At 35.0% G+C, this 11,026-nt stretch overlaps 1 protein-coding gene across 1 annotated transcript; it reads left to right on the plus strand.

The window, feature by feature from the left end:
* The first annotated feature begins 244 nt into the window (after positions 1–244).
* LOC128219231 (calmodulin-beta-like) lies at positions 245–9,355 on the plus strand. The gene is made up of 5 exons (XM_052927044.1): positions 245–272; positions 474–620; positions 6,227–6,376; positions 7,656–7,748; positions 9,327–9,355. Exons 1-5 carry the CDS (start codon positions 245–247, stop codon positions 9,353–9,355), a joined length of 447 nt encoding a protein of 148 aa, XP_052783004.1.
* The last annotated feature ends 1,671 nt before the right edge of the window (positions 9,356–11,026 follow it).

The following is an 11,026-nucleotide window of genomic DNA, read 5'->3' on the forward strand; positions in this document are numbered from 1 at the left end:
TGCATGTTCAAGCACTAAATATTATTTTGTTCTTTTATATAAGAACATGGTCAACTTATGAGCTTTACTATCGGTCTTATTTCTTAATTAAATGTTGTTTTATGCCTTCTGTTGATATATAAAAACGGACACATTTCCGTCTTTTTTCAATTAATTCACCTAAAACTATTTTTGATTGATAATTCTCAAAATAAATGCCTTTGCGCGAACCCATTTATAAATTATTTAACGAAATGTATTTGAGATGTGCTCCACACTACCACACTTACAAGGTAAGCTAGATATAAATGCATCTCCATTGCAAGAAACTGGCCTATATTTTACTATGGTCATTCTGATTTGTTCATCAAAAATGCACACCGATAAATACAAAGCTCTCTTAGATTATTGGGCAAAATATCACTAAAAAACATTAACGCGTAACTTATTGACGCCTCTGTTTACAGAAATACTGTACTATTATATACTTATAGCCCTTAAGGAGCAGTTTGCAACATACATCGACCGCAATGGAGACGAGCGGTCTAGCATGGAAGAGGTTCTCAGCTACCTTAGAAAATATGACACAGACGTTACGCCACGACAAGTGAGGGAGTTCATTGCTCGGATAGATAAAGACGGTGCGTATGTGAGTCTTTATGTTTTAATTTAATTGCTCGTTAAATTAAGAAAACAATTAACACAAAATACTCATACACTGAAATTGTGAACGAAACAATAATATGATTTTATACTAGAATGTATTCGGTAAATCTTTATGATTGAGTGAAGCGAGAAAGCTTGGTCATTGGGATTCGATCTAATATTTCCGTAGAAAGTAACATGTTTTCAGCAGGTTGGGAACCAATTAAAACGGTTTGTTGTAGTTGTAAAAATACAAATCTTTACGACGAAGCTTGGTGCTTAAATATTGATCTTGGCTGAACATGTAGGTTATTATCTAAATCTAGATTGATTAGCCAGTGCTTTAAGAATCGTAGTAAAACCTCGTTTATTTTAATATGTTTTACTGCCTTTGTGCTCGATCTTCGGTGTGTTCGCCCAGACCCAACTCCAAACTCGTTTACATCCAGTTTGTTTGATAGGATGGCAATTCACAAACATTGACATGTTTTGTTTTATTGCACTCATTGTTCCTTGATAATAGTATTTGATTCCTTCCATTCAAAGACATTTTTGCACTTTTCAATGAAATTAGCAGAGCATTAATATGGTAATGCTTTCCTTTTCTATACAATTAAAAAGCCCAAGTTAAATGATATAGAAACTTTTGTTTCAGCCCAAAACGTTGTGTTATGACAAACAATGTCAATGAACTCCAAACATTGCTGTGTACGGTTGTTGCGGTGCTGGTTTTGCGGACCTAGCTCTACTCATATTCCTTCTCCCGCTGTTCTCTTCTCTTTCCGCCATTCTATCTCTCCCTCCCCCCATCCCACTCTCAAATTAACTTTAGCTCATCATTCTGTCTCTCATCATCCTCTCTCTTTCCCTTCATGTCAACACTAACCCCTCTCCGCATCCTCCCTCTTCAACTCCTCATATCCTGCATCTTTCAATCCCCTATCTTTTTCAACTCTTCACTGAACCCTCTTCCCATCCAACATCATGAACTCTTCACGTCTTGCATCTTCCATTCCTCTATCTTGTTTTCACCTCTCCAAAAATCTCTCCAAAAATTGTTGCCATTAATCCCACATTTCATTCATCACTAAGCTCTCTTCAGACCTAACCTTCCTACTACTACTCTCTCTGTATCTATCTTTGTCTCTGTTTCTCTGTCTGTGTGTGTGTGTCTCTCTTTCTCTCTCTCTCTCTCTCTCTCTCTCTCTCTCTCTCTCTCTCTCTCTCTTTCTCTCTCTCTCTCTCTCTCTCCCTCCCTCTCTCTCTCTCTCTCTCTGTCTCTCTCTCTCTCTCTCTCTCTCTCTCTCTCTCTCTCTCTCTCTCTCTCTCTCTCTCTCTCTCACTTTGTCTGTCTGTCTCTCTCTCTCTGCATTTATTTCCGGACAATTAATCCTCATGGCCCCTTTCTCTCTCTAGTTTTGGCCTTCATTTTCATAAATAATAAAATAATATACCACATTTATATAGCGCTCTTTCCAAAAATGCTCAAAAGCGCTTAACAATATATAGTTAATCAGTACAAATTAATCAGAAAGGAAAAAAATATATGTGCAAGTTAAAGGCAATGTGAAAAGTTCAAAGCAATGCTTAAAAATAGGCATGGAATTAAAAATATAAAGCATTTTTCTAAGACTTATTCTGAAAACATAGATAAAACAATCGAATGACTAATACTTAAAAATAGGCATGGAATTACAAATATAAAGCAGTTTTCTAAGACATATTCTGAAAGCATAGATAAAACAAGCGAATGACTAATACTTAAATTGAATATAATAAGATATTAAGATATTGGAATATGGGATATTTTCCATCTTACATAATCACAGTTAATAAAGTAAGCGATTCAGTTTTCAGTTCCCATAAACCTGAACGAAGAAGTGAGTCTTTAGTTGTCGTTTGAAGCTTTCAAGAGAAGTACAGTCTCTAACATGTGCTGGTAAAGTGTTCCATAGTTTAGGAGCAGCTGCAGAAAAGGTCCTATCCCAAAATTTAATTTTTGTTTTTGGTGGCACAAGAGTTAGCGATTGGTTGGCTGAACGTAGATTTCTAGTCGGTTTGTAAACGTTGATCATATCATTAATGTATTGTGGAGCTTTGCCATAAAGTGATTTAAATACATGAGTTAGTATTTTGAAATTGATTGTGTAATCCACTGGGAGCCAGTGAAGATCTTTAAGCACTGACGTGATGTGACTAAGCTTTGACTTTCTGGTAATTATCCTAGCAGCAGTATTTTGTACAAGTTGTAGCCTGTTTAATGATTGTTGTTGGACTCCATACAAGAGATAATTGCAATAGTCCAATCTAGATGTTACTAAGGCATTTACGACTGTTTTCGTAGCATCCTCATTGATGTACTGTCGAATGCGTCCTATCTGTCTCAGCTGAGCGTAAGTTGATTTGCATACAGACTTAACATGCGATTCCATGTTCATCCGAGAGTCTAGAAAAGCACCAAGATTTCTGACGTTAGCTGATTGAGTGATAACAGATGTTCCAACATTTACTGTAAGATTTGATACTTTTTCAGACTTGTTACCAGATGAGAAAACTATAAGTTCCGTTTTATCCGAATTCAGTTTCAAAATATTGTTATTCATCCAGTGCATGATTTCAGAAACACAATTTACTAAACGATTTACCATGTCTTTGATAGTTGATTCATCTATTGGTTCAAACGACAAATACAATTGGGAATCATCAGCGTAGAAATGTACATTTAGTCCGTGTTTTCGACAAATAGCACCAACGGGTTTGGTGTACATGACATATAATTTAGGACCCAGGACGGAACTTTGGGGGACACTATAGGCACGGGCTCGGAAAGCTCACCGTCAATACATACGGTCTGGTAGCGGTCGCTTAAATACGATTTCATCCACTCGAGTGGCTTCCCAGAAATGCCAAAATAATGTTCAAGACGTGTTAGCAATGTTTTATGGTCTATGGTATCGAACGCCGCAGATCAAGCATCACTAAATTCGTAACTTTTTGTTGGTCCAGTGCTAGCAAGATGTCGTTTTGCACGTTGAGTGAGGCAGTTTCTGTGGAATGAAATTTTCTGTATGCTGATTGATAAGGTTCATGTAGATTGTTGGATTCCAGATGTCTTTCTAAGCGAGTGTCTCCAGCTTTTTCATTGATTTTCGACAAATACGGAAGATTTGCGACTGGTCGGTAGTTTTTGAATATGTCAGGATCCAATGATTCTTTTTTCAAAAGAGGACGAATGTGCGAGTGTTTGAATGACGATGGCACTTCTCCGTCCCTCAATGAGATGTTGGTAATGTTTTTAATTATTGGAACAAGCTCAATGGTACATTCATTCAATAACCATGTTGGAATTGGGTCAAGTTCACACGATTTGGTGGAAGAATTTGCAATTAGCTTAGAAATTTCATCTTCTGTTGCGGGTTCGAATTCATTAAATTTCACTTCTGAGTCTTGCATTTCAAGTGTAGTATTTTCATGATTTGTGTTATCAGCTGATGTGATATTGTTTCTGATCGTTTCAATTTTCTCAACGAAAAAGTCACTAAACTCTGGTAGCTAGTTCTTTGGGCGATGTGTGAGATGGTCGCACAACTTCCTTTTTGTTTCCAAGAAGATGGTTTGCGACTTGGAATAGGTTCTTTTGATCACGTGATTGAAGTTCATTTTTATAATATGTCTCTCGAGCCTGTTTCAATAACTTGTTAACTTTTTCACATTGATTTCTGTAGATTTCATGGTCGATTGTTAGTTTTCACTCTCGCCATTTTCTTTCAAGCTTACGTTTGGTATGTTTTTCCTCATGTAACTGATCCGTGTACCATGCACAGGTTGGTCTTAACACTATATTTCTTGTTCACAAAGGAGCATGTTTGTCAATAAGTGACTTCAGTACAGAGTTGTATTTCATGCTCACATTTATTCAATATCTCCAAACCGTCTGCTGTTGTAATACAAACTACCCCAGAAGTTTCCACGAGAGCATTCAACAAACAGAAACGCCCGAACACAGTATCAGAACAAATACCATTCGAATTGCCCCCCCCCCCCCCCCACCACCGTTCCTTTGCATTGCGGGACCCAAGCTTGTTATGGCAATTTCAGTGAATAAATTACACCAATCATTAACTAACGGAATAAAAAAGTGTTTTAAAGCCATGAATAATTTGTACTGAATATCTTCATAACAAAAATGCGACGTACATTGTATTTGCATTCATTCGCCTTTAAAATAAACTGTTTTTTGTTCAAAACTGTAGTTGTTTTAGTACTAGACAAATAAAGATCAGTACAGGTTGACTATTCAATACTAAAACAAATGTTGGAATTTAAATAGGATTCAGGGATAAAAATATTTCATATTTGAAGAACACTTTTGTCATAGAGGGTGGATGGAAGGCAGCAAGAGGCTCCCTATGCGTATATCATTCAAGGAAATAGTGAAACTACTAGTGAAACTCTTTTTATATGACCACTCCTGAAATAAAACTCGATGTTACACTGAAATCAACACATCCTATATATCTCTCACACATATTCATTGTTAGATACACTAGTCTGTGCTTTGCTGTGGATTTGTGCAAGATAAACTCCGTGATATACCGTAATCGCTGACAAGGACATTTCAAACACGCAGTACAAACTTGTTAATTGTTTTATTTGTAATTGTGTTACTTAATCAAGACAAATAAAGGTAAAGCAGATGAGAAATGTCTAACAGACAATAAATGGGCTTTGGAAGAAAATTCAGAGTTTATTAATGTTATAAATGTTTAACCTCGCTAGAAAAAATAAAGAAACGCTTAGTCTTGAGCAAAAGAGGTCTTAGAAGTTTCAATCTTCAGTAATATTTGTTTGAAAATCCCTTTTTAATTGCTGACAATGTTCAGTTTGTTTTAAAGAAGTCTATACTACCTCGTTCGGAAATGTGTATATCCATTGTTGTTAAATGATTATCTATTTATCGACTCTTAAGATTAGTACTAGTTAAATCACACGTGTAACTAATAATAGTCAAATGAACAGGAGAAGACGAATTGTAATTGGCTGTTTGTTCGGAAGTAGTATGCAGGGTGTCATATTAGCAGTTTACCACTGTAACATAACATTTAAGGAGATATCAAATAATGTGTATCAATAAGTATGTATAATTGAGAGGGTGTTACATAGTTGATAGGAAAAACAAAGTGCCTATACAATGATACCTTATTTAAATTCTATAAATGAAAATTCCGAATCATTGAATTCTTGTTTCATGTGTGTACGTCTACATTTAATAGAAAGAAGATACAAATATACACTAATGTAAATTATAATTAAATGTCATCCCAGAACAGAAACACGTGTTTCTGGAACAATCACTATTGTCAATATAATATATATCGTGACGCTTAATAAAACATTCATGGGTTTCGCAGCAACTAACATTTACATATCGTCCCACGAGGCACATGTCAATGTCAATAACTCGAACAAAAGCAAATATACGTTCTTATTAAATGAAAACTCTCAAAAGATTAATTACTGTCCGTTCACTCTGACCTCAACGACAAATTGAACGGTGTTGTAAATTGTTTGTGATACTGATTTAGAAAATCACTTATTTAAGGCGACGGGTCCGTGGACTTCATTCCCGACTATCTGATGGAGGTTAGCTCCCCTGATTTCGATGTTGCCATCGCGAAAGAGTGGTTCAGTCTAGAGGACACGAATGGGGACGGATATGTGACACGCGAGGAGCTCATCAACATCGCTACGATGGTTGGTAAAGTATAGTTGAGATGACGTCGGAACACTCGGATTTAAGTTCGTTATCGGTATGGAAATAAAAATATGCAGATTTGTTGACTCCATTGAATGGATTTTTCACTCTTAATAAACTTACCTGAGACGGACATAGTCCTAATCAATCGATGGGCATGGCAAATGATAGGGATCCAGCTGTTAATGAAGTAGCAAGTTAACCGATGAATAGTTTTTAAGTAAAAAAATAAATACGGTTAAATGTTAAACATTCGGTACAACCGAAACAACTTATTATACAATAATATTCTTTTTAATATTTCATGACCCCGCCTTGTGTTAGACCCCTAGGGTATATAAGACAGATGTTTAAGGCATGAGATCAACATATTTTAAAATATCTTACAACGAATGCAGTAATTGAATTACGTTATTTAGGAACCATACAAATATATTTCATAAACTACAGTGTAAGTTAAGGTCGAGTCCCTAGTCTAAAATAATAGACGTGTTATACCGGGTTCTTCCAAATTCTAACGTCTAAACGGGTTTGTGCAAAAACAGGGGATGGTGGGGGGGGGGGTGGAAGATATTGAAATTGTATTTAGAAAAGTACTTTATGTTTGAAATAGATCATAAAGGTTTGTAGTTATATTTTATCGTGTAAGTGCAAAGATGTTTTGCACAAAACAAGCATGAAATGCATTAGCACACAGGATTTACCTTTCCAATAAAACGAACTTGACTGACACAGACAACAATAATGCCAATTGTAACACCTCAGCCATCTCCGGCAAGCCTCGAGATAGACCTCGTAAATACAATAGTGACAACTCGGCCATGGCCGAGGTCTTCCGATTGTTGTAAAACTGTGAACCGCAGCCTTGCAGGCGCCCTTCATGTAAAAATCGTTATGTTTTGACAGTACAAAATGAAGAAAAACACATCAAACTCATATTAATTCGTCGGATATTTATTTTTTGTGTACGGAACTAATATGAAATAACTTTATCTGGTAATATTTCTTGTTTTAATGATATTTTATAGACTTATATGCTTAAACTCGGACTCTCAATCGGAATAACTACCCACTTTTGGTACAAAACAATGTGTACGTGAAGGATTTGCCATATCAAAAATCATTAAAAAATCTGTCAACGTACAATTATTTGGACTAAGGTCGACCCCATCTTATTTTGTTGATACTTACTTGTTTCCCTTTATTACTGTATATACAATAATTCGCATTTATCGTTGTTCCATAAGTATTGTGAATTATTGTCGTCCTCACTAATATGTTGGGATGCTACCGGAAGAGGCGAGACAGACGGTGAACGGTTTCTACATGGCTGCGGACGCCAACGGAGACGGGAGGCTTTCTTGGACAGGTAGGTTACGTCTGAGTTGTGATTAGCATTGAAATTTGTATTGTTTTACAAACAAGCACAGTATTGTGGTTAAAACCTTTAAATAACGCGGGCCTAAATGATACATATCTAGACATTCTTTCATGGTGGGATATTGGAAAAGAAATATGACGTTCATGAACCATTGCATTTTATGAATATTTGACACGAAACAGACGTTTTTAAGTTGAAGATTAAGATCGACATATTCAGCCATCTTCTATAATGTATTTCTATTTCTGCTTGTGCTAATGCAAGTTTAATGATTTTAAATAAAATCTGCATTGCGAAAGAACACGTGTTTTGTTCTAGCGATTTTTAATACATAATATTGTTATTGTTATTTATTTAATACTGCTTAAGAAAATATGATCGTGCTGCTTAAATTAGCAGCTGCCAATTATCTACAACCGTTTATATCGTTGGTTTTGTTAAAATTAGCGAACAAGTTAATTAATTAATATTGAACAATTATAATTATTTTTATTTGCAAACTAACCAAAATATAATATTTGGATAACTCAATATCCCTTTTCATGCAGACGGCTGCAACTGCCAATTGCATATCACTGGATAGTTTATTGATAACTCAATATCCCTTTTCATACAATTGGCTGCAACTGCCAATTGCATATCAGTGGTTAGTTTATTGATAACTCAATTTGCCTTTTCATGCAAACGGCTGCAACTGCCAATTGCATATCACTGGTTAGTTTATTGATAATTCAATATATCTTTTATAATTATCATTAACAATCAAATCACTGAATGTTGCAAACTATCGATACAATAACATATGGATAACGTATTCAGTGTAATGCAATCGCATGCAGCTGTTTATGATAGGCTTATATAAGATGGAGATTCATCATTTATATAAATTGCAATTGTCTGTCAGAATCGTTAGAGCTTATTAACAGAATTTTCGACGTTAATGGGGAAACATGTCAATAAATATTTAGTGTCATATGCGCACAAAACGATTGCAATGTTATATATCATTTTTAGAATTATTTACAATGTATTTTAATAACCTCCTTTGAGTGTTTTATAGAATTCAACTACCGCAAAAAGCTATGATAGATGACTGTTTAAGATGAGGGTTTATCTTTAACTTTGTACAGGCCTAAAACATTGTTTGCATCATATAATTTTGATGACCACTGCTGCATTTCCTCAAACGTTTGATGACTTGTGTAACATCACGTCAATCAGATTCTCTCCTTTATGAATGGTCTAATAATAGAAAAAAAACACACGCTTAAACAACAGAATACGTTAATTTTGATTTAGCTAATACCTACAGCGAATCATAAAAAGATGAATCCTAATAATTTGCTTTCATGTTCGTCCACTGTTATGTTCTCTTAAATTGAAAATTGACCAAAATGGCTGGATCAATTAATCCATTGATCCATTGTGGTTTTGGACCGATTTTTAATCCCTAGTAATCATTACAACATATAGTATACATGAAAGAATTAATGTAGTACATCCTTTACAGTTTGTATATTTGCGGATAAAATGTTCAAAATTCAAATGGTTTATCATATCTTTCAGAGTATCAGCTGCTGTTCACTGAAAAATGAAAAGCACGGATGAACTTTTAAGCCGTTGGAAACACTTTTAATATAAACAGGAAAACAGTGTCGTTTGAACTTTACCGGCATATGTTTTTTCGCCATTTGGTTAGTACATGTCAAGTGTGACAAAGTGTGAGTGTTTGGCTGATCAGATACAGTTATAAATTTAGAAATGCATTTTCTCTTCATTGGTTTCGCATCATGTACAGTCATCAAGAACATGTTTGAGCGCATTTTGAAGTCTTAAGTAGTTACAACCATAAAGCTCAAGACAAATTAAGAAGACTTTTCTTCAAAACAAAGATAACGCAAAATGGCATTTTATGAAATATATTATTGAACATAAAATTCTAGTAAATACCAGATTTGTCGATACTTTTTCTGAAAAATGGTGAATTTTATGATAGATATATGTATTCGTTCTACGATATCAATTGAACACTTATCTTAACACATATTGTATTTTGATTATATACCGTTCTTATTTATGGAGCCATCGTCTTGGCGGATGAGTATTACTTATTGGACCGTCGATATATATGTTATTTCAGTATTTACTTATTGATGAACTCAATATATGAACGCTCATTAACGTCTGACTCTATGTTTTTACTTAGTTTCAAGTGAACCTAACGTGCAAATTGTTTAATTAAGATTTTTTTATTTCATGAACGCACCTTTTCACCCATTTTTCTTGCATATTCACACTTAAAAGAAAGGTTTGGAGCAATCGGCAGCAAGATAAGAAGAATATTTATCTCTTCCTTGTATTATTATTTCATATTTATCAAACTGAGAGGGAGAAAACATACCACCTGATTTTTTATAATATTCCTATGTGTGTTAAGTTTAAATAGTAATTATTTTCCAAACTTAATCAAATAAATCAACACCAACTACGATATTGTAATGTGTGTCTTTAAACCGATTTTACATTGAAGCATAACGCCCTTCATAAATTTAGTTTTTAGTACAACATGACAATTATATATAACATTATTGTATATGCTTTGAAGTAGACATAAATGTTTACTGGAACATTCAATGATTGCAAAAAAAGCAGCTCAATCGGTGTGTGGTCATTCGAATGTATGGATTTCTGAATAACAATAACTACAGACAATGGCAGCACTGGTTGTTTATTTAAAGGTCCATTGGCTGCAGCATGGCTTGTCTTCGCCGTTATCTATCGTGACATGAGCGATAGAGGTTACCGCACTTCTAATGTCACATCTAGAAATCAGCGGAGTTGAAGCAATTCGGTAGCAATACCTTAGTTCTTTTCGGAATGACTCCTTGTTTTTCTAGCTTTTAAAGCGCCGATACACGAGAAAAAAATCCTTGTTTGACTATGACTTAACACATAAATTCCCTCATATGTAGAGCACCGGGTATAGGGGTATAGGAAATGTTGGTACCATATTTACTTGTATTCCAGTATAATGCGGTCGGGATGTATACCATGACCTTTTTCACCCGCGGCGGACACTTTTCCAATATGGCCACCGACTCAGTGATAGTGTGGCATTGATATTAATAGGGATAACGAACTTTGGGTTGTACACTCTGTAATATGTTGACTGGAGTCAAGGGCTTTGCTTTAAAGTACTTGAGTATGATTATTTTAAAGAACTGTTTTATTCAATAAACCGTTGTTTTCTCCAACTGGATTTGTTA

The sequence above is a fragment of the Mya arenaria genome, chromosome 15, assembly GCF_026914265.1.
Source record: "Mya arenaria isolate MELC-2E11 chromosome 15, ASM2691426v1".
Classification (NCBI taxonomy): domain Eukaryota; kingdom Metazoa; phylum Mollusca; class Bivalvia; order Myida; family Myidae; genus Mya; species Mya arenaria.

Excerpts from the sequence above, each read along its gene's own strand:
- LOC128219231 (XM_052927044.1), top strand. The coding sequence starts at position 245 with ATGTGCTCCACACTACCACACTTACAAG. Across the intron at positions 6,377-7,655 it reads GCTCATCAACATCGCTACGA|ATGTTGGGATGCTACCGGAA; the intron begins TGGTTGGTAAAG and ends GTCCTCACTAAT. Across the intron at positions 7,749-9,326 it reads CGGGAGGCTTTCTTGGACAG|AGTATCAGCTGCTGTTCACT; the intron begins GTAGGTTACGTC and ends CATATCTTTCAG.